Source organism: Camelina sativa, chromosome 7, assembly GCF_000633955.1.
Source record: "Camelina sativa cultivar DH55 chromosome 7, Cs, whole genome shotgun sequence".
NCBI lineage: Eukaryota > Viridiplantae > Streptophyta > Magnoliopsida > Brassicales > Brassicaceae > Camelina > Camelina sativa.
In genome coordinates, this window is record NC_025691.1 from 12,589,060 (window position 1) to 12,613,341 (window position 24,282).

At 37.5% G+C, this 24,282-nt stretch overlaps 2 protein-coding genes across 2 annotated transcripts in view; one reads left to right on the forward strand and one right to left on the reverse strand.

Moving 5' to 3' along the window:
• Positions 1,566–2,198, reverse strand: LOC104704573 (uncharacterized mitochondrial protein AtMg01090). The gene is made up of 2 exons (XM_010420632.1): positions 1,976–2,198; positions 1,566–1,906 (listed from the first exon to the last, which is right to left on the reverse strand). The coding sequence occupies exons 1-2, from the start codon at positions 2,196–2,198 to the stop codon at positions 1,566–1,568; spliced, it is 564 nt and encodes a 187-aa protein (XP_010418934.1).
• Positions 22,484–24,282, forward strand: part of LOC104701023 — a 6,518-nt gene continuing 4,719 nt past the window's right edge. The window contains exons 1-2 of the mRNA XM_010416646.2: positions 22,484–23,161; positions 23,382–23,499. Coding sequence (XP_010414948.1) covers positions 22,500–23,161; positions 23,382–23,499 — 780 coding nt within the window. The 5' untranslated portion in view covers positions 22,484–22,499. The remainder of the gene's footprint in view (positions 23,162–23,381; positions 23,500–24,282) is intronic.

A 24,282-nucleotide genomic window follows, 5' to 3' on the forward strand; every position in this document is an offset into this window, starting at 1 on the left:
TCATTATATTTAGCATATGATTTTATTTCATAATGTTTTATCCAAAAAAACTTTTGAAAATAATCATATAAATTATATTTTATTCTAAATTATAATATAAACAAAAGGAATTTCAACCCGTGCTTTAGCACGGATCCTAATCTAGTTAGTTATAATAAGAGGGAGATATGAGAAAATGATTTTTGAGATGAGGGCACAAAAGAATTAAATCCAACAAATAATCAGGTTTGGAGATGTAAAACAAATTTATGAATTAGTGAAAGATCGACTTCTTTCTTTTTTGAAAATTGAATATTTTTACAACTTTCATAAAAGGTTGGCTTTGACATCTCGGAAGTCGAACTATTTTGTTTCTTTTAAATCATTTTATTTTATTTTTTGGATTGATTAAAATTATTTTAATTGGGAAAAAAAACCTCAACATTTTATTACTTGAATTTACAGTCTTTATTAAAATTGTCGTTTCAAGATAAACAAAACTAACATAACTNATATATATATATATATATATATATATATATATATATATATATTAGATAAGGGTCCACACAATGTGCAGGTTTTAAAATTGTTGAAAAAAATAAATCCTAAACACTAAACTATTTTTTAAAAATATAAAAAAATTATTATTTCCTGAAGTAAATATATTAATAATTTTAGTTAGAGAAAAAAATCATATTTGTATTTACCTTCATACATTTATTTATATTTTTATATTTTAAATATATTATAACAAGTATTACAATAATCTAAAGTTAAATTATACCCCACCAAAACTTTTGCCAAATACTCATCATTACAAATATTATTATTGTCAAATTTCAAGAATATTTCACAACTTATTACAAAATATTTTGCATGCAAAGAATTCATTAAAACAACATATAATTAATAACCACGTAAAATTTTACTGTATGTTTTACCATTAAAAATATGCTCTTACACCCAAAATTATTTTCTTGTTAAAGTATGCTCTTTATTACCACCTAAAATATATTTTAAACAAATTTTATGTTGCTTTACTTTTATTTTGGCATAATTATAGTTCTTATAATTACTAAAATTGTTTTGTGATATAATTTTTTTCAGTATAAATTTTTTTACTCCAAAGATATTTTGGAAACTACAGACCTTCATCATAGAGAAACTTCCAAAGTGTTGCTGACTTAACATTTCGGCATAACAAAGCTTGCACTGTCTTTTCGCACTTAGGCGCGCAACGTGCCATTGGTAATGATTATCCCTAGCTTGAATCTCATTCAATCCATAAACTTGTGCAATCCCATCTCCATTTGAGACCACTCGACCGATCTCATCCACTTGAAAATTCGCGTAAAAGTTCCTAATTCGACTTTCGAATAGATTCGTTAGTTCCGCAGCTCTGGGAGATAATTCCATAATTCCATTTTTGAATTAAGAGGCAAGGAGGAATACCACTTTAGAAGAAAAAAATCTACCTTATGAACTGAACAAAAGCACTAAATCCAGAGCTTGGATAAAGTAGCGACTATTCTTGCCAATTCCAGTTTTGAACTACTGCATACTTGTTTCATAGCTTTTTAAGTCTAGTCGACATAATGTCTGGCATTTACCTGATGGTTGCCCAAGCCCCTGAGCTCATCAATGAAAGGATTCCATCTTTCATAGCGAGTTGTTCCGAAGTCGCGCCTGAGCATAGTGAAATGCCTCTCACGATCATCGATATCATGCTCCCAGTCGTCATGGAGAGCCAACTGGAGAGCACGCTTGACATCTTCTGGATCTTCGAGAGTTACCCCGCGTTCATGTAAGAGAATGTGGGCTTTTCGTACCATGGCCGCCTCCAAATTCTCGCAGGCGTTTGTGATAGTCTCTACCTCGGCAGAGATGCGGGCATGTTCGTGTGCCCGAGCCCCCCTTTCCCCACCTTCACCAAATGGTTGATCCAGGTGATTCTCCTATTGAGCTCCTGGGGAAGGTAAGGCATTGAATGGACCAGCCTGTTCCCTCTGAATCGGTTGATTGACCGACGAGCTACTAGGCCCGAAACTGGCCGAATCTTCCATATCAGAAGTATATGTGAACCATTCTGAATATGAAGATGCATCGCCTTGGTAACCATGAGGAACTATCCCTCGAGATGAACCCGTAACTGAAAATGTTCCCATAAATCCAGTAAAGACATCCGCGGAGAATGTACCAAAAACCCGCCAAGACATGGCTACGTAGAAGAACCAGAAAGATGGAGATTTGACAAACAAGGGCTAGATAACACCATTGTGTCATCCTCTTTCCTAAATACTGCCTAAAGGAGCTAAATAGACAAATTGTAAAAACCAAGAGGAAAAAGAAGAAAAGAAGATCTAAACGGGAAACGCCTTCAGATCCTAGAAAACGTCCGAAAAAACCTGCTACGGAACTACCGAGCAGGAGCAACAATAGTCGAACCTCGTGGTTTGTAGAGAACAGCCATCGAACTAGATTTTTCATAAATTTGAGATTCTTTCGTTTATTACCTTGATATTCTTCCGTTTATTACCTTATCAGAGAGGGGTAGGGTATTTAGTAACTCGAGCATTTATTGTTTACTATCGCCCGAGGAACGCTTCAAATAGAAGTGGTTGTGGATTCGAACCATTGACACAAAAAGGATTTACAGTCCCTTGCTCTAACAAGCTGAGCACCTGTGAACCACTTTGTTCTCAACTTATCCAATGAATCTCTTTCTCTTATTCAATTACACTTTGTTTAGTTTAGTGATAGTTAGAGACGCGTAGCGGGCACTCCACTCCACAAAGCAGTCTTCTTATTATATACGTATTTTTCTCAAAATTGGGAAGTAGTCCTCACTCAATAGTTAGATCAAATCTTGTACACCGGAGACCTGCTTCGCGAGTCCATACGGGGCTACATGTGGCGAAGCGTATTTTGGCGGTGCTTTCTTGATTGATATCTAACTGGAATTCGAATCTTATTATATACGTATTATTCTGTCAATCAATAAGCCTGGTTTGTCTGTCTCTTTTTTTGGAATGAGATTTCACTCTTTCTTCTTTGGGAACTCCAAGTTGTTTAGCTGTCATTCTTCCTTCCGGTACCCTTTCAGTGCAACCGAGCCAATTAGTCAAACGTTGTGCTCGGAATGCTACTTCCCTTAGTTTTGTTTCAAAATTTCTATCAGAGTTAATATTTTACATATTTTTGCTATGTAAATTTATTTTTTTTGTGCCTCCGGCCTCCATAACTCTTGGCACGGCTCTGCCAAATCCAAATAGCTTCATGAACCTTCATTTGTTGACTTTGGAAGCATGTTGTCATTAGACAGAATGTCTTGGACCATCGTCAGAAGCTGGTCAAAGAAGTTTTCTGACATCCCCCTCTTCACCTTTATGCGCTAGAGGCCCATAAATGTAGAGACCTTGGTGTAATTGTGACATGTCGAATACAGTGGTGTTTCAGCTTCATTCAACTTCTTACAAAATTCAGAATCTTCTACAGTTTCACCATTGTCAAACTAAGATCCATTAGGCTTATCTTATTGTTGACTATCCCCATCATTACTGAAAGCTGTCCTAAACAACGCAAAAGCATCCAATCCAGAAATCTGACCATCATCATTCTTATCTTCACTTGTGTCTTCATGTATACTCCACACTGCTTTCCTCTTGTATTTATGATTCATCCCTCTTATCACTAAATGATCTACTACTGCATCTACTGGTTGGTGACTAACATTACGACAATCGATGCACGAAGATAAAATCTCAGCAGGATAATCCAAAGATTTTGATGAAGCATTCACAAACTTATTTGCCCCTTCAGAATACTCACTGCTATTCCTGTAAGTAAAACAATGAAGTCCTATGACACCTCGGTTTCATGGACATTTGGAGAGGTTTAAAAGAATTAATTTGGCCACCTATGTCACCAAAGTGCACTAATCTTTTTGGTCAAGGGTCCTGAGCGAGCTCCAGAGTTAAGCATGCTTGAGCTGGAGTAATCACATGATGGGTGACCTTCCGGGAAATGACTGTCGGAACTGTGCGAGTGATGACAAAACACAGGGAAAGATCATGTGGTGATTTGTAGGGACGATAACAAGTCTTTAAAACCTCCCAGACGTAGCAAACCGGCCGTCGGATATGGGTGGGCTCACGGGCCTAGTGAGAGGACGTTAGGCCCATTAAAGAAGGTGGGCCTATGTACAGGGATTGGACATGGGCCAACTAAGAGGTGGCGGTCGGGGTGTTACAAGTGGTATCATAGCCGAACCCAAACGAGTGTGGAGTTGAGTAAGCTCACACCGTCGGAGGTGACAGTCATGGTGCGCAACGAGGACGTTGTGATCTGTTAGTGGAGGTGAATTGTGACACCTCGGTTTCAGGGACATGCGGAGAGGTTTTAAAGAATTGATTTGGCCATCTATGTCACCAAAGTGCACTTATCTTTTCGGTCAAGGGTCCTGAGAGAGCTCCAGAGTTAAGCATGCTTGAGCTGGAGTAATCACAGGATGGGTGACCTTCCGGCAAATGACTGTCGGAACTGTGCGAGTGATGACAAAACACAGGGAAAGATCATGTGGTGATTTGTAGGGACGATAACAAGTCTTTAAAACCTCCTGGACGTAACTAAACCGTTCGTCGGATATGGATGGGCTCACGGGCCTAGTGAGAGGATGTGAGGCCCATTAAGGAAGGTGGACCTATGTACTGGGATTGGACATGAGACCCACTAAGAGGTGGCGGTCGGGGCGTTACAAGTCCAACTATCAATATAACTCACATACACACCAATAATTTAAAATTAAAATAATATGATATAGAGTTTCATACCTAGATAACCAAACCCATGACTTATCGATAGTAACTCAGCTCCTCCACCAAATATATAAAACCAATTGATCAGACACTCAAATAACTAGCTAACATTACAGAACAACAATATATGAACACTGGGAGAAAGAATTCACAATTTTACGATTCAGAAAAAGTCTTCTTCGACAAAAGATGGGTAGAATCTGTGAACAAAATTTACAAAGTACATTCACACAAAGAACATTCTATAAACAACAAGAAAACTCAGACAAACAACAACAAAAAAAAAGGAAAACCTTAATACCTTCGACTCCTTGAATTCTGACACAAAGAGCTACCTGCGAAAATCAGAAAGTGTAACAAAGAAATTCAAATCTTCAGTTGTAAAACCTAAACCAAAGCTCCCTAAAATCGATACAAAATCCAGAAAATTTAATCGAATATGGGGTTATTACAAGAACCCTAAATATATACAAAAACCTAAACCCAGAAAAATTTATTCAAAAATGGGTTATTAGAAGGAACCCTAAATCGATACAACCTAAACCCAGAAACAAGAATTCACGGGAAACCTCAAGAACCGACGAAGAGAAGACAACGACGGGATCGACAACAAAAAAAAACTTCACGGCGATGACCAAGATGTGCAGTGAGAGAGAGAGAGAGTTTTTATATTTTGCCTAAGTGTTTTAGTTTTTTCGTACTAAGTGGAGGCCAAAATTTTTAACACGCGGAGAACAAAAAATCCCGCTTAAAACATAAGATAACACAAAAGACAATCAGCTGCAATTAAAATAAGTACAGTTAAAAAACAAAAATAAATCACACTTTCTAATCCCCCACACTTTTAATAGCATAACCAATATGTAACCGCTATTAAAAAGTAGTGTCTATCTCTTTATTGCGAAAAACAAAAAAACGCTATCTTTAAGTGCTATTAATACTCACATTTCTTGTAATGATGTAATCCTAATTGTTTAATTAATTAACCTTATTGTCTAATTTTTTTGATTAATTAACATTGGAAGCTCATTCTTGGACTGTACAATCCCTTTTTCTTTATATTATAAGTTTATACACCTGTATCAATACAATAAAACTTCCATGTTTTTCACCAGATCATGACACCTCAGCTTTTATATTGAAGCAGAGGCTGACACATCAATTGAAATGAATATCCAATCAAATTATAACAATTAATACACATCAGCTTTTTTACTCCTAGGTGGACAAAACAAAAGAGAAAAACGATGATTTATTCTTCTTCTTCTTCGTTGCCGTTTATAACATGGTCCGACTGTGTTTGTGGGTTTAATCAATCGATGGTTGATTTTTTCTTTTTTTCTCGCCATGTATTCCATGATCTTCGTGATTTGGTGGAATTAGGGGTTTATTTTGTAACATTCGCGAACCGAAATCCCGGTTTAAGGGATTGCATCGGTCGATGCATATAGTGCATCGGTCGATGTAGGTTCAGTTTTCTGCGGATGAGTTAAGTTAAACGCTACGTTTTGGGTTAGGGAAAACCCTCAAGTCGTATTTTTGTCTCATTCGGCGAGTTTAGCCATTTTTGAGAGAAAAGAAAGAGAGAAAAGTGTTCTTGAGTGTTCTTGAGGTTTTTGGGAGATTGGAAGTTGTTCCTGTAGAGATCTGTAGCTGGGATCGTTGTAGGAGCTTCCTTGAAGTGTTTTCTTGTCTGTTTAAGATTCAGAATCATCTTGGCAAAGGTAAGTGTATGACCATGGCTTATCTAAGCTGGAGATCTCTCTGATTTGCCTGTTACGTGTTGTTAGGCTTGCTAGATTGTTATTTGGGACGTTGGGAAGCTTTCTTGTGGCTTGGGATCGAGTTTTGTGGTTGTAGGAACGAGGATCCGGCGAGAAGCTTCAGGGGAAAACGATGCTCGGCATTGCATCGGTGTATGCACTTTGTGCGTCGGTCGATGCAAATGCGAGGACGGCGCATAAAATCTAGGTTTTTCGTGCTATGTCGAGCATGCGTCGGTCGATGCAGATCTTGCATCGGTCGACGCAACCTCTAAGTAGTGTTGGTCGATGCATGTTGGTGTCGGTCGATGCATGTTGGTGTCGGTCGATGCATGTTGGTGTCAGTCGATGCTAAGTCCTGGTTTGTTATTGTTGATTGTTGATTGTTTATTGATGGTTAGAGATGTCTCTATTGCTTGTATGTATAGCCCAGTAGATGGGAGAATTTCCTTACTGATTGTTTATAAAATACTCATGCATTGAAATTTGTGTTTGTGGTGCAGGTAAAGGCAAAGTGTGATCGTGGAATCAAGGCAATGAAGAGGAGGATGTTCTAGAGACTCGATTGGTTGTTCTCTGGCATTGCTAGGTTGATAGAGTTGGGTCAAAGAAACATTGCTAGGTTGCTGGTTCTATGCTTTATGGTTGTTGAATTTTGGATATTATCTATGTTATGATTATTGGTTTATTATTGGATATTTGTTGGTTATTGGTATTTGTTATTCCACTGTTGGTTGTGATTGTGGTTAGGTGGCTAGTGGATATGGGACCACTAGTTGTAGTTATTCATTATTGTTCTTAATATTATATTTATTATTATTATTTATTATTTAAAAAGAAAAAGAAACGGGTCGGGTCGTTTCAGTTTGGTATCAGAGCCCTTACGGTTCTAGGTTTGGGTTCACTAGGCTTTGTGCTGTAGATGTTTGGGAGTGCATGTCATGATTGATTATGTGAGTTAGTCAATTGTGCGTGGCATGGAGTCCTAGAACATCCTCTTCGAGTCTACAGTGTGATTCCACGGTGAGTTGTGTTTTTATGTTTTTTTATTATGTTAAGATTGCTTGTTAGCCTCTGTTCTTGGAAGTGCAGTGGCTAAAGGTGTTTGAGTTGTTGGTCGTGGACGGGGACATGGTCGTGGTCATGGTTGGGCGGGTCCCGAGGCCAGCAAGTGTGTGGTCCAAAGTTCCACGAGGAGGTACATCAGAGGGTCGCAAGCGTATCAGGAGGGACCAAAGGGGGTTAGCCGGGGGTGCTGGGAACCCAGGTGTGGGGTTGCAGCAGGTGGAGCCCAGGGTCGAGATGATCGCTTGGCGGATCTGTTGGCGTACTGTTGGATATTAGAAGTTGAGTGGCAGGTGTGACATTGTAATGTTATACTCGTACCACGAGAAGTACCTTTGGTCGAAAGATGTTTATAGTCTTTAAGGATAGTTGCTCCTGAGGGGATGGTGGTTTTCCCAGAATACCAATAGCTCGAGGGGTTGTGGGCTCCGAGAGTGGCAGAGGGGATGATGTTCTCCTGAGGGGATGATTAGTTCCTCTGAAACTGATATCTTGAGGATTATGGTCCAAGAGTGAGACGATATAACTCGAAGACGGTGGTCTGGTATGGCCCAAGGGCTGCGACCTAAGGGTGGAGGAGTTTGGAGCAAGCAATGCCTAGGACATGAGTATAAACATAACTACTGAATGTAAAACTCGAGAGAGTGATGGTGGTTAATGTGTTGGATGTGTTGATCAGTGGGTCAGGGTTTTATGACCGGAGCGGTCATGAATGTGTGGCTGTTGCGCCAGGATTGTGCGGCTGGTGGTGCTGGAGAAGCTGCGGGAGCAGAAGTTGTTTGCTAAGTTGAGCAAGTGCAGTTTTTGGCAGCGTGAGATGGGTTTTCTGGGTCATATTGTGTCTGCAGATGGGGTTTCTGTAGATCCGGAGAAGATTCAGGCTATCAGGGGTTGGCCTAGACCGCAAAATGCCACAGAGATCAGGAGTATCCTTGGTCTGGCAGGTTACTACAGGAGGTTTGTGCAGGGTTTTGCGAGTAGAGCACACCCTATGCCTAAGTTGATAGGGAAGGATGTTCCTTTTGTTTGGTCACTGGAGTATGAGGAAGGCTTTGCAAGCCTGAAGGAGATGTTGCTACTACGCCAGTGTTGGCTTTGCCTGAGCAGGGGGAACCCTATGTGGTTTATACTGATGCATCTAGAGTTGGTTTGGGTTGTGTGTTGATGCAGCATGGGAAGGTGATTGCCTATGCTTCGCGGCACTTGCGGAAGCATGAGGGCAACTATCCTACTCATGATTTGGAGAATGTTGTAGTTTTTGCCCTGAAGATTTGGAGATCTTATCTTTACGGTGCAAAGGTACAGGTGTTTACAGATCATAAGAGCCTGAAGTATATATTCACTCATCCCGAGCTGAACTTGAGGCAGAGGCGGTGGATGGAGTTGGTGGGAGATTATGATTTGGAGATAGCCTATCACCATGGTAAGGCTAACACGATTGCAGATGCTCTGAGTCGGAAGAGAGTAGCTTCGGCTCAAGAGCTGGAGATGGAGTCTCTAGTAGGAGAGATCAGTGCTTTGAAGTTATGTGTGGTGTCTCAGGAACCGTGGGTTTGGAAGCAGTTGATAGAGCAGATCTTCTGAGCAGGGTGCGGTTGGCACAAGAGAAGGATTTGGGGCTGGTGAATGCCTCAAAGGATGCTGATTCAGAGTATCAGGTCTCAGATAATGGTACTATCCTGGTGCACGGTCGGATTTGTGTGCCCAAGGATGAGGAGTTGAGACAGGAGATCCTGGGAGAGGCTCATGCGAGCGAGTTTTCTATTCCTCCAGGAGTGACTAAGATGTACCGTGATCTCAAGAGGTACTATCATTGGGTCGAGATGAAGAAGGATGTAGCTAGTTGGTTCGCGAGGTGCGATGTGTGTCAGCTAGTAAAGGCTGAGCATCAGGTTCCAGGCGGGTTACCGAAGAGTCTACCCATTCCTGAGTGGAAGTGGGATATGATCACGATGGATTTCGTGGTGGGATTATCAGTGTCTCGGACTTTTGATTCTATTTGGGTCATTGTGGACCGATTGACTAAGTCAGCACATTTTCTGGCCACTAAGAAGAGTAATGGAGCAGCGGTCTTGGCTAAGAAGTATGTGACAGAGATAGTCAGATTGCATGGGGTGCCAGCGAGTATCGTGTCTGATAGAGATTCTAAGTTCACTTCGGTGTTCTGGAAGGCATTTCAGGCAGAGATGGGCACTAAGGTGCATATGAGTACAGCTTATCATCCCCAGACAGATGGACAGTCAGAGTGGACGATCCAGACGCTAGAGGATATGCTGAGGATTTGTGTGTTGGATTGGGGTGGCCATTGGGGAGATCACCTGAACCTGGTAGAGTTTGCTTGCAACAACAGCTATCAGGCGAGTATTAAGATGGCTCCTTATAAGGCTTTGTATGGAAGGCCATGCTGTACACTGTTATGCTAGACTCAGGTGGGGGAGAGGAGCCTGTTCGGGGAAGATTTTGTTCAGGGGACCTCAGAGAAGATTCGAGTTCTCAAGCTGAACATGAAGGAAGCTCAGGATCGGCAGAGGAGTTATGTCGATAGGAGGAGGAGAGATCTTGAGTTTCAGGTAGGAGACAGAGTTTACCTCAAGATGGCCATGTTTTGAGGTCCGAACAGGTCATTGACTGAGACTAAGTTTAGTCTGAGGTATATGGGTCTATTCAGAGTGATTGAGCGGGTTGGACTAGTGGCATATAAACTAGAGTTACGTAAGGTTATGCGTGCTTTCCATAATGTTTTCCATGTGTCTATGTTGTGGAAGTGTCTCCGTGAGGATGATCAGTTGTTAGCTAAGATTCCTGAGGATCTTCAGCCTAACATGACTTTGGAAGCGAGACCAGTGAGGGTTCTCGAGAGGAGGATCAAGGAACTTCGGAAGAAGAAGATTCCTTTGATGAGAGTCCTTTGGGACTGTGATGGTGTTGAGGAGCAGACTTGGGAGCCAGAGGCGAGGATAAAGGCAAAGTTTAAGAAGTGGTTAAAGAAGCAAGCCGCGACTTGAGCTTGTCTAGCCTGGTTCCATCTGTAAATCCGTGGCTGGAGCGGGAATGGAGTATTCCAGCCCATCTCTTTTGTCTACTTGGTCACTTGGGGTGGTTGGTTGTGCGACTAAGTAACAATATGAGGTGGTGCTCGGGGTACAAAGTTTCCGTGAGGCGGGGTTTTTGGAGGAAAGTTTCCTGGAATAGAAGTTTCCAAAAGTTGAAAGTTTCCAAAAGGTGAAAGTGCTAAAAATGGAAAGTTTTATGTGAGTTAGAATTTGTTGATTTTAATGGTTGTGAGCCTTGAAGGGACTTTTGTGGCCTTAGTGGCGGACTTTTGAGTCATTGTGCCCGTGTGTGGCCATCCTTTGAGATATTGTGTGGCCTTTGTGGCGGGCTGTTTAGCCGTGTGTGGCCTTTGTGGCGGGCTGTTTCGTCAATTGTGTGGCCTTTGTGGCGGGCTGTTTAGCCGTGTGTGGCCTTTGTGGCGGGCTGTTTCGNGTGGCGGGCTGTTTCGTCAATTGTGTGGCCTTTGTGGCGGGCTGTTTAGCCAGAGTGCCTGTTTAGGCGGTCCTTCGGGACAGATGGTCTTTGTGATGGTCCTTCTGGACAGATGGTCTTTGTGACGGTCCTTCAGGACAGATGGTCTTTGTGAAGGTCTTTCGGGACAGATGGTCTTTGTGACAGTCATTCGGGACAGATGGTCTTTGTGAAAATCCTTCGGGACAGATGTCTTTGTGACGGTCCTGTTTAGGACATTTGTTTGGCCTTGGTGGCGGTCCTGTTTAGGACATTTGCTTGACTTGGTGGCGGTCCTGTTTAGGACATTTGTTTGACCTTTGTGGCGGCCCTAGTGGCAGAGAGATGATCCATGTGTGGTCATGAGGTATCCTAGTGAGGGGATATGTGGTTGGTAGGACATTGTGATGTCTTACATGAGCCACGGGAAGGAAGCCTGGATAGGGATAGGACTCAGACGTGTTCAGAATTGTTTTCTCGCGACTCTTGGGGGACTTAGGTTCTCCTAGTACTGCCATATTCTGAGACTTTGTGGCTTGGGAGTATGGTTGGTATATCGACTTCGGATGACGATCCGGAGGCACAGTATAGGATGGCAACTCGAGAGACAAGTATTGGATTTTTCCTTATATATTATGGCATGCGGGCTTAGGCCCGATGAGGAGCCAACATTATGGCATGCAGACTTAGGTCTGATGAGGAGCCAATAAAACTCAAGGTTTAGGCCTACGGGTAAAGGAAAGTCCAAAAGTCGAGAGCAAATAATGTCTGGAGCGTGAGTCTATCACCTAGAGGTGACCTTTCATAGATCGGGCGGAGGAGTGCGGGCTATGGAGACGGTTGCACGGGAGTCCTTGGCTGATGGTTGTTCGAGATTCGAGGACGAATCTATGTTAGTGGGGGAGAATTATAACATCCGCGAACCGAAATCCCGGTTTAGGAGATTGCATCGGTCGATGCATATAGTGCATCGGTCGATGCAGGTTCAGTTTTCTGCGGACGAGTTAAGTTAAACGCTACGTTTTGGGTTAGGGAAAACCCTTAAGTCGTGTTTTTGTCTCATTCGGCGAGTTTAGCCATTTTTGAGAGAAAAGAAAGAGAGAAAAGTGTTCTTGAGTGTTCTTGAGGTTTTTGGGAGACTGGAAGCTGTTCCTGTAGAGATCTGTAGCTGGGATCATTGTAGGAGCTTCCTGGAAGTGTTTTCTTGTCTTCTTATCTAAGCTGGAAATCTNTTATGGCATGCGGGCTTAGGCCCGATGAGGAGCCAACATTATGGCATGCAGACTTAGGTCTGATGAGGAGCCAATAAAACTCAAGGTTTAGGCCTACGGGTAAAGGAAAGTCCAAAAGTCGAGAGCAAATAATGTCTGGAGCGTGAGTCTATCACCTAGAGGTGACCTTTCATAGATCGGGCGGAGGAGTGCGGGCTATGGAGACGGTTGCACGGGAGTCCTTGGCTGATGGTTGTTCGAGATTCGAGGACGAATCTATGTTAGTGGGGGAGAATTATAACATCCGCGAACCGAAATCCCGGTTTAGGAGATTGCATCGGTCGATGCATATAGTGCATCGGTCGATGCAGGTTCAGTTTTCTGCGGACGAGTTAAGTTAAACGCTACGTTTTGGGTTAGGGAAAACCCTTAAGTCGTGTTTTTGTCTCATTCGGCGAGTTTAGCCATTTTTGAGAGAAAAGAAAGAGAGAAAAGTGTTCTTGAGTGTTCTTGAGGTTTTTGGGAGACTGGAAGCTGTTCCTGTAGAGATCTGTAGCTGGGATCATTGTAGGAGCTTCCTGGAAGTGTTTTCTTGTCTTCTTATCTAAGCTGGAAATCTCTCTGATTTGCCTGTTATGTGTTATTAGGCTTGCTAGATTGTTATTTGGGACGTTGGGAAGCTTTCTTGTGGCTTGGGATCGAGTTTTGTGGTTGTAGGAACGAGAATCCGGCGAGAAGCTTCGGGGGAAAACGATGCTCGGCATTGCATCGGTCGATGCACTTTGTGTGTTGGTCGATGCAAATGCGAGGACGGCGCGTAATATCTAAGGTTTTCGTGCTATGTCAAGCATGCGTCGGTCGATGCAGATCTTGTGTCGGTCGACGCAACCGCCAACTAGTGTCGGTCGATGCATGTTGGTGTCGATCGATGTTGAGTCCTGGTTTGTTATTGTTGATTGTTGATTGTTTATTGATAGTTAGTGATGTCTCTATTGCTTGTGTGTATAGCCTAGTAGATGGGAGGGTTGCCTTACTGAGTGTTATAAAATACTCATGCATTTCAATTTGTGTTTGTGGTGCAAGTAAAGGCAAAGTGTGATCGTGGAATCAAGACAATGAAGAGGAGGATGTTCTAGGGACTCGATTGGTTGTTGTCTGGCATTGCTAGGTTGCTAGAGTTGGGTCATAGAAACATTGCTAGGTTGTTGGTTCTATGCTTTATGTTGGTTGAATTTTGGATATTATCTATGTTATGATTATTGGTTTATTATTGGATATTTATTGGTTATTGGTATTTGTTATTCCGCTGTTGGTTGTGATTGTGGTTAGGTGGCTAGTGGATATGGTATCACTAGTTGTAGTTATTTATTATTATTATTAATATTATATTTATTAGTATTATTTATTATTTAAAAAAGAAACGGGTCAGGTCATTTCATATTCGATTTGATTGATCAGATTACGACTCTGGGCCTGAACGATGAAGGATGCATCTTCACATATTGCCTACAATGAGAAGCATTACGAATTCAAGCAGCAATGAGCCAATGAGTTTATTGAGTCGATCTAAGTTGCAGCTCGTCTCAACTCTTACAAATCTATTTTCCTTTGCCACTGCTTCCTCCGTAAAAATGGTTCATAAACTAAAGTCTGATTCTCACCATCACCACACCACCATCCCAATCCTGAATTTGGCTCTGTAAATTTCCAAGAACCATCAACCTGGCAAAGAGTTAACGGCTCAGGAGTAAACAAAGGTTCCGGTGGAACATGACCGATCCTTGAACTTACTTGGGCTTCCTCCCACAACAATTGTTCCCTTAAAGCCTGATTAATAATATCTAAAGGATCTGATTGTACACTTTGAAAGACCTTCTTATTCATATCCTTCCATAAGCACCAAACAATCCACGGTAATGAAATATGCGTAACTCCTAAGACCATAGGGACTATCCCTTGACCATAAATAAAGTCCAAATTTGAATACATTGAACCGTATGGAAACTTATCCGTGGAAAATCCAGCAAAAATCAAATCCAATAATAGACGGGAATGAGGACACTAAAAGAAAGTGTGAGTAATAGTCTCCACCGCTAGTTCACATCTCTTGCAAATTGTGTCACAATGAATTCCCCTAGAAGCTAATCGCCCTATCACCGGGAGAGAACCAGACGCTAACTGCCAGAAAAAATTCCTGATTTTTGGTGGAACCGGAAGAGTCCAAGCCTGAGCTTTCAAGACATTATAGTTAGGACCATATTCGATAACGGTCTTCATATCCTGGGCTATCCTATAGCCCGACTTAACTGAATACCGACCAGAATTTGTATAATGCCATACCAACCGATCTGGCTTGACTAACTTTGCTAATCGGCAAACTCTTAATAATATGAATATCCTCCGGATCCATGAATTCCTGGAGAATAGGAAGGTGCCACTCTTTAGTCTGAGGGTTAATCAAATGATTTACCATTAAATTCGAGTGTAAATGTCGTCCCCTTCCATTTGCAGGACGAGGATGTTGATCAGGAATCAAAGGATCACACCAAACCAAAATGTTAAACCTAGACCCGACCGTCCATCGGGCACCTCTTTCCACTAAACTTTTAGTAGAGAAAATACTTTTCCACCCAAATGAGGGAGAATAAGGTTTCTTAGCCAACAAAGGATGCTTGTTCCTAAAATATTGACCTCTAAACACTTTAGCAAACAACGAGTTCGGAAACTGTATTAAACGCCAATACTGTTTAGCTAACAATGCATCATTAAAAGTGTCCAAATCCAAAAGTCTCAAACCCCCTTCACATTTATCTTTACACATTTTATCCCAAGCCACCCAATGGAGCCCTCGATCTTTCCCATCAGAACTCCACCAAAAATTTGAAATTGCACTCGTCAACTTTGTCGTTAATCCTTGAGGAAGTTTAAAGCAAGACATAACATGTGTTTGTAAGGCCAATGCCACCGACTTCAGTAAAATTTTCTTTCCTCCCTTACATGAAAATTTTGCTGTCCAACCATTAACCCGATCATCCAACCTATCTCAAACGTACCTGAAGACTTGTGTTTTTGAACCTCTAAGGCCCTCAAGAATTCCCAAATAGGAGCTCATACCCCCTTCCTTGGAAATTCCAATCACCGATTTTATCTTATTCTTAACCTCTGCAGGCACTTTTTTACCAAACATAATAGAGGATTTATCTAAATTTACCTCCTGACTAGACGCGTTACCATAGTTACCTATGATAGACATGACCGTTGAGCATTCCTCTTCGTATGCTTTACAAAAAAACAGGCTATCATCTGCAAAAAGCAGATGAGAAATAGGGGGAGAAGCTCGTGCGATCCTAATTCCTGAAATTTTCTTCTCCCTTTCAGCCTTCTTAATGTTAGCAATTAGAACCTCAGTACAAAAAATAAACAAATAAGGTGATAACGGATCCCCCTGTCTCAAACCCCGTTTTGGAGAAATGGAACCACGAGGTTGACCATTGAGCAAAACTTAACATGATTATATATGAAAATGGTTATATATGTTGTATTTTAGGTTTAAATGGAGAAAAAAATTATATGTTTTGTTTTTAATACCAAAAGGACCCATAAAGAGAGAGTGAAACCTTACTTATTTATATATATATATATATGATTTAGGTGTTTTCCAATAATTAAATAATTATTTTTACCATTAGAAAATAATTTTGTTCTATATACATAAGGTAAAAAATATTAAAAAAAAGACCACAAAATAAATTTAAAAGAAAAATACATGACAATATGTCACATGTCACAACCAAATTAAATATGAAAATAACTTATATATTTTTAAATTAGATGATAATAACGAAAAATAGAAGAGTGTATTGCTCATATTTTTAAATTAGAAAGATGAAACAAAAAAGGGAAAAATGCAAAAAAAATACATCACTTATTTAATATTTGCCAAAAAAAAACCCGAACTTTTTTCGTTGTCAAAAAAATACTTAAACTATTTTATAGGTGATAAAAAAATACATGAACTATCACGATTTTCCAATTTCCCACATGACAATTAACATATATATATATATATATATATATATTACGATGTTAACATCTTTTTACAAATGAAAAATTGATTTAAGATCTCCGTTGTTGGTCAACGAAACGCCATGAAATAGGAGGTGAGATTAATTAGGATTTCTAGAAGTAATTGAACAAATAAGGAGGAAGGGTGGGGAAGAGAGAGAGGCGAGAAAGAGGAGAAGACAAAACTGTGAGATTTCGTCGGTTTTCCCAATCGAGATATTTCTGTGGCCCATTAACCATTTACGGCCTATTAACAATTTGATTAAACATAAGAAAAAAAAATAGAAGACTCAAAAATGTCATGTGGTAGATAGATAGAGCTTACTGAGAAGGTGTAAGCCTACTTTATTATATAAGATTTCAAAATCTCTATATTTGTGTTGTTGCAATGTTAAATTTATTAATCAACTACAAAAGAAAAAGTATGTACAAAAAGGTTTGGTAGAGCTTGGCTAGACTTAGGACCTGCTATTAGGATAGGAAAAAGTTAGTCCAACAAGAAAACCAAGTTCAATATAATTTTATGGATTGGAGCTGCGAAGAGAGGCCCCTCGAGCTGAGAGCGTGTGGTGCTTGTGAGGCGGTTTGTAGTCAGGGCTTTGGATGCGGTCGGTAACGTCCTTTGATATAATCTCCGTCAATTGGTAATAGTTATGCAGACCCAAACTGTAAATTCGGCCGTTTTTTTCTGTAACAAAAGTAAATATTAAGATTGATTCAACTAAGTTTCATTTTGATTTGCTTTTCTTCTATAATTTTAAATTTTAAATTTAATTCAAAATTTCACATGGATTTTTTTGCTTTCAATGATAATATTGTCTAGGATTGTATCTGTTTAATTTAAACTAGAAGATATTCCGTGCTTTAAGCACGGATCAACATTTAAAAAAAAAAATTCTAATATAAGAATAAAATTTAAGGTTAATATTTTTTTTTAAAGTTAATTTGTTTGAGATAATATTTATTTCAATTGTTCTGTAAATCTATTAGTTTTTTTGAATACTAATTATTTTAGAATATTATTGTATTTTATTTTTTGACGTATATTACAGTTTTATACTGTTTGTTGGTTATATTTGCATCATTATTTTATGAAATATGAAGTAGTAATTTTAATATTATAATTGTAAATAAATAAAAATTATTAATTTATCATCTATATAAATTTATATTTACCAACCCGCCAATGTGGAAATTAAAACATACAATTTTTTAGATTGAGTAATATATCTTTGTTTAAAAAAAATTCAAATCACAACATATGCAGAAAAAAATTCTGCATTTTACTAATCATAAGAATTATATGAAAATTTCAAACAATTTGTAAATAAAAGAAACTAAAAATGATACGAGAATCATAATTTGAAATCTTAACAAAATCTTCGAAATTAAGTTATTAAAATAATTATATTGTGTACTTGGATATAAAATCTAAGTTTTTGAAATTCTGATTGGTTTATATTTTAAAAAAGTATATTTAGTAATTTTCTTTCATAATTTTTGAGAGAGAGAAAATATTTTTTTTTTCTAGATTTTTTTTTATATTTGATCTGTTAGTGTTTTTTATTTTTTTTTAATTAATTATCTTCATTTTTTTAATTAACTAAGCTTAATTAAGTTTTTCTAATGGCAATTGAATGTAATTTTTTATACATTTTAAGGTTAGTTTCATATTTGTACTTCTCAATTAATATAGTAGGAAGTTTTATCATCAAATTGGAAATATGTTATAAATTTAGTAAATCATGTTTTCATATAAATTCAGTTATAGAATACTGCAGATTCGAATATAATTCAGTTATAAAATGTTTTTGACATTGATAGGCATGTTGGTCTCACGTTTTGCTTCCAAAAGACTCACACTCGGTTAAGATTCCAAGGTACGATGGTTGTCGTCAGCAAGAGAATGATTCTCAATTTTACACACATAAGAAACCCAAAATCAGCAAATTAGCATAATATTATATGGATTTAGACCTAAGAGACCAGAATGAGAAGGATGTACAGATAAGGATCGGTGTTTGTGCTCGACTTTACTATTGTGTAGAGAGGGCCGATGACAAATGGAAATTGCTCATTGCAAATCGCCTGCAATGAAATAGTAGCAGAGAATTTTTATGAAAAGAAGAAAAAGGAAACAAATAAATAAAACATACACCAACATAGGATAATAATAAAAAAAATTAAAATATATGTAGCTGAAGCATTTTTACAAATCTTAGTTACAAAGTTGTGTCTTAGAATTTAAAACACATCTCACCATTGTTTTATAGTTTTTTTTCTTGTAAAAAGAAGATGACATAAACAATTTCAAAAACAATATGTAAGATATTTGAGGAAGTAATTTTACGTTTTCAATCAAACGTTAAGTATATACTAGATGAATACCTACGCTATGCGCGGGCTTATGACTTACCGTTTTAAAAAAAAATTGCTACTAATTTGTTTTTCGTGTAGAGTTTATTTTTGTTTTTTAAAAAAATTGTGGAAATCTTGAAAAATATATTTTGACGTTGATTGTTATGATACTTCACATAAGTGTTCTCATTTTGTAATTGAATTATTAGATAAATGCATGAACAACTTTGTTTTGAGAGATTTAAACATTTTACAATTTTTGTCTAAAACTTCAAAAATATATATTTTAAATGAAAGTTTGATATAAGGATGCATATTTTGTAACAAAGAGTTTTTTGGTTGAATAAATTTTAAATTCATTCAAAAAAAAAACTTAAGTATTTATATATATTCATACTTCAACTTTTCAATTAAATACTATGAAACACTAATATTTTCTTTTATCAAGAATTGCGCTAACTCTTTTTAATATATATAATTAAGATAGACATCTTTTTTTTATGTTAGCTCTTCAATTTCTTGAATATAATTATAGAAGTTGGTTTTTAATAAGAATTTCATTCAGTTTTCTTTTTGACAACTTTTAAATATTAGAATATGAAAACCAATAGTCATGAATATTTTCAACCATCTTCCTCTTGTCTCCGAATTTTTCTAAATCAACATTCTATAGTTTTATTCACCTATCTTCCATTTGATAGTAAACAAAACCCTAATCTTTTATATATATATAAAATTTTTCCCCTAGGGATAAACTTTCATTAATTTTTTGCAATAATAACCAATATCTCTATCACAGTTGCAACTCTTCAAACTACTGACAAAATTGTAACGTCTAAACCATATATACATTCATGGTTTATGCCAAGAGGAAGAAGTGGCTCTTTGAGTCACTCCCGATGTCTTTTTGTCTTTTGGTGATGCATCTATTTTTTTGGGACATGTTTTAAGCCTCTCTAATTTTTTTTATGTAAATATTGAAACTGCTTGTGATATTAAAAAAAAACTACAGATGTTTCATATTCCTTTTTAAGTTTAAGTATGTTTACTTTTAATGAGAATAAACAGATAGTACTCTCTTCACTCTTGACGTGTCACTCAAATGGAGAGAGTTGACCATCTTTCATTAGTATAGATCCAGTGGTTTTTCTCGTATGTGCAATTGATCTGCTCGTCTGAACCATTGCTTTTGGGACTTATATTATATATATATTGGCTGCTTCAATTTGTTACATATATCTTTCCCCTGCTCATCTCTCTTGAATGCCTAATTATGGCAGTATAATTCTCAAACCATCGGATGATTAAGCTAATTCCTGCTTCCACATCCTCAACATTTATCCTTTGCAACTAATTAACCATGGCTTTGTTCCTCTACCATCATCGAAACTGGCCACAACCATGGCATTGCTCGCCAGCTGTTCCCACAATCTCTAGGATGTTTGGTCCACTCTTTCCTCTCCTCAACAACTTTCTCTACTCTTCGCACTTGTACTCTCCTAATCTGTTTTTACATCTTCCATCACCTCTGATGTCACCTCTATTTAGACATGCTTTGGTGATAATTCCCTCTATTAAGGTTTGAGGAAAAAAAAATAGATTAGTACTTCAAGGAACATAAGCAGTTTAAACAGAAACATCATCCGTTTCTCCTTCAACAGTTTAAAGAAAAATCTACATATAGAAAACACACACATTGAGTAGAAAAATCAACCTCACAAAAATATGGAGAATCTTCTTATTTTCAATGGAACAAAATCAGAAAAGAAATGAAAGAATGGCTAGAAAACTTCTAAGGAACAAAGAGTTAACACTTAACAATGATAGGAATAGATCAAAAAATTTCAATTTGTTGATATAAGCGTCAATTTTTTTTCCAAAACATCAAAGATCATTCATATATCTACTTCACAAATGGCTCATTAATAAATGAGATATACTCATATACATATATAGAATCGACCAAGTTTACAAGACTCAGATATTTGATGACATGTAACAAAGAGAAATCAGAATTTATCTATATTTTAGAGATATAAGACAATAAGAACGATGAACAGAGAAAATCTACGGCCGTTATCTAAATTATTCAAGGTTTTCGATTTTTTTTGTTTGGGGTCAAATTGGGTTTTCAAAATTGGAATCAATCACGAATTTGGCTCTATTGCTTATGATCTCCGTTTATAACTAAAACTGAAAGCGACATATTACCTGGAGACTAAAAAAGACTTCAAATATTATATGTGATGGTGGCATCTCTAAGGGGAAATCACAACTACGGGACGAAAAAGCAATCAGTGGGTGAATGCAAAAGGAAGATTTTAAAGGAATAAACAGAATATGTAAGAATCTCAATATATAAGAGCGTAAGAGTGTGATGATTAACGGAAGGAGTGTGATGTTTGAAGGAAGCAGGGTGAAGAGGCACAACAAAAGGTTGTGAGAAGAAGGAGAAGGGATGATTCGCAAGAGTACATGGATAAAAAGTTGAAATAGAAATACATATCCTTTTGTTTAATGAACCACAACCCTTAGATTAATAAAAAACTAACCTTCACCGTTAGATTAAAAGATGACGTTAGCAGTCCCCTAAAAAATGGGTTTGCTATTATATATAGATATTTCACCTCTCAATTTTATAGTTTATATGATTTTATATTTTGTGAAAGAAAAATAAACCATCATATCATCCATATAATAATAAAAAAATGCATATACCATGATTTGAAATTTTTAAAACAATTATAAATTATATTTATGAAAAAAAAATTGTAACGGGTCAAAGTTTTTGATTAAGTAACAAGTCGGAATTTTAATATTGATATCCAATTTCATATATTTCTTTTGTTAATTTTATATAGTAAAATAAACTGAAAATATTTTAATTTGGAACATTTCTAAATATTTTAACTTGATATTTTTAAAGAATATCAGAAATATTTCACATATCAAAAGAAATATTGTAAACACTCTAATTTTTTTTAAATATATATATATTTAAAATATTTTTAGCTGACAATGGGTTAAATGTAATGAGTTATACGATGGAATGAATTATGATCCTTATAATAGACAGCAGATTAAATGTAAATGTTAAGATTATATAATGAGATGATTTAAATAAGGTTTGACACCTCATGTTTGAAAATTTGAATATAAAACTTTATGGGATCATTATCTCCACATGATGTAATTGACTAATTACATTCGACATAACTGAATAGTAATTAATATTTGCAATTTTATAATCAACTTACTCAAATAATCTAATATTATAAAATATTTTGGTGTTAAAAACATATTACTTAATTATAATTACATTAAATTTCTAACTAAAATTGTACTACATATAATATAATTTTTTTTTTGAATAAAACTTAAAAAAACTCGAATATAAATTCAAAATTTATTTGGCACTGGTTTTGAAAGTTTTAATGAAATAAAAAATAGTTAACAAAAATATATATAAATGTGCCTTTTTCATAAAGGGGATTAATAACATAATTTATGTTTTTTTTTTGGGCAAAACAAAATTTATGTTTTATGGTTCTGTTTTTCCTTAAGATATACTAAAATAATCCAAAAATGGAACATGAGTAAACCAAAACTCCAAAACCGATCCAAACCGTATTTAAACCAAATCTTAACCGAAACCGGTCTGTGCAACATCAAGTCTTAATGGGTTTAACAAAGAGAAATGACATAAACCCTTTCCCATGGCTGCTTCTGCAACCTAAATGGCTCCTTCAATCTCTCTTCTTCTCATCAGACGCGTCTCTCTCTTCCACATAAACCCTAAAAGCCGCCGACTTTTCCAACCATTTCTCGCAAAATCATTCTCTACTTCTCCACAGAGCAAGCCTGACTCAACCCTTGAACCTAATCACAAACCCTCTTCTCTCTCTTCTCGTCTTAGCTTCGTCTTCGATCAAATTGATGCTATTGAGAAACGTCACTCTGAGCAAGACGAAACCCTTGAGCGTATTCGTGCTTGGCGTCAATCTAAACAGACCCATCAGCCAAAGACACCATCTTCTGCTCCACAAGATCCGGATCCTAGAGAAGTTGAATCCGTTGTGCCTAATGAGGGATTGGTCTCTTGTTTCGTAGCTGAGCCGAGTCAGATCAATTCTGGCGTGGTGAGTAAGGAGAAGGGTGTGGTGGAGCTTGTGCATCCATGGCCGGAGTGGATGGAGTTGATGGAGAGGCTTTTAAAGCAGAATTACTTTGATCATAGGAGAGAAAGAGATGAAGATGAGATGGTGAGTTGTTTGGGGATGGATGTTTCCAATGTGGGAGTAGGTGAAGAAGAGAAGGTTGGAGTTGCCTTGTTTCAGGATTTTAGAGCTGTTCAGAACGCTTGTATCAATTTTGGAAAAGACCGGTTCGATATGCTAAGGTTTGTACATATTCTAATCGAACAAGTTAAACACTTTTTATTGGTCCTATATGAATTGTATGATTCATATATAAGTTTGATCGAGAGTGATTAAGTTTTAATGACTTTGCTATTGTTTCTGTACTCGCTAGTGGCGTTTGAGCAGTTTAGCTGTTAAGATTTAAGATACTGAGGAGGGTGAAGTCTATTTAAATGTGCTTACCTGAGTATATTTCCTCAGGTCACTATCAAGAAATGACATTCAAATCCTTGTTGGCCACGGATGTCCAGCGACTGATAGAAAGGTGGTTTTCTCAGGAAAACTACTGAGGAAGCGTGTCCATCTCGATGAAGGAGATGTAAGTAGTTTTAAATAAGCTATACATACAAGAATTGTGCTTTTATGAACTTGCGTGGTTTAGTAATTTCAAAATTGATTATTGCTACTTGTTCAATCATTCGTCTAGATGCCTAGCTATCAATACCATTGCCATCTCATTGATTTTTGCTTACGATTCATCTCTTACTCTTTGGTTTTGATATAATGTGAGATGTTTGAGACATGGATGAATAATAAGGGAAGGTACAAATAGGTGGGATGAAGAATAGATTACGAGTCTTTGGCTCATTGTTTGTGTGGGAGCTTAAAACGTTGCGATCATTGGTTCTACATTTTAATAGTTGATTCAAGGATAATAGAAGAGGGTTTCATTACTGTTCTTCAGAAATTAGCTTCTCATTTTTTAATAAATTTTCTTTTAGTTTGGTTGGAGTATTGGGCTGTGGCTATTTTCTTAGGTTTCATAAAGTCTCCTCTGTTAATCTTACTGATAAATTTTCTTTTTCTTCCTCGCGAGATTTCCGGTTAATTTCCTAATTGGTTTACTATAGGTTCTTCAGATGATAACATTCATTCATATATTAGGTCTGCAGTTCCTGCAGCTTGAGGAACTCATGCGAAAAGGCGTTTTTGTTAACAAACAAAGAGGATGAGGCTCGAACCATTGATCTCATGCGCATTTTGTTCACCTATGGTTTTGACCCATTGAACGGAACAGTGGCCAACAAAAATCTCCTGAAGAAAAAGTCTGTTAAGACTGTGGTGCGGAAACTGCTGCACGAGATTGTCAAGTTAAGCACTG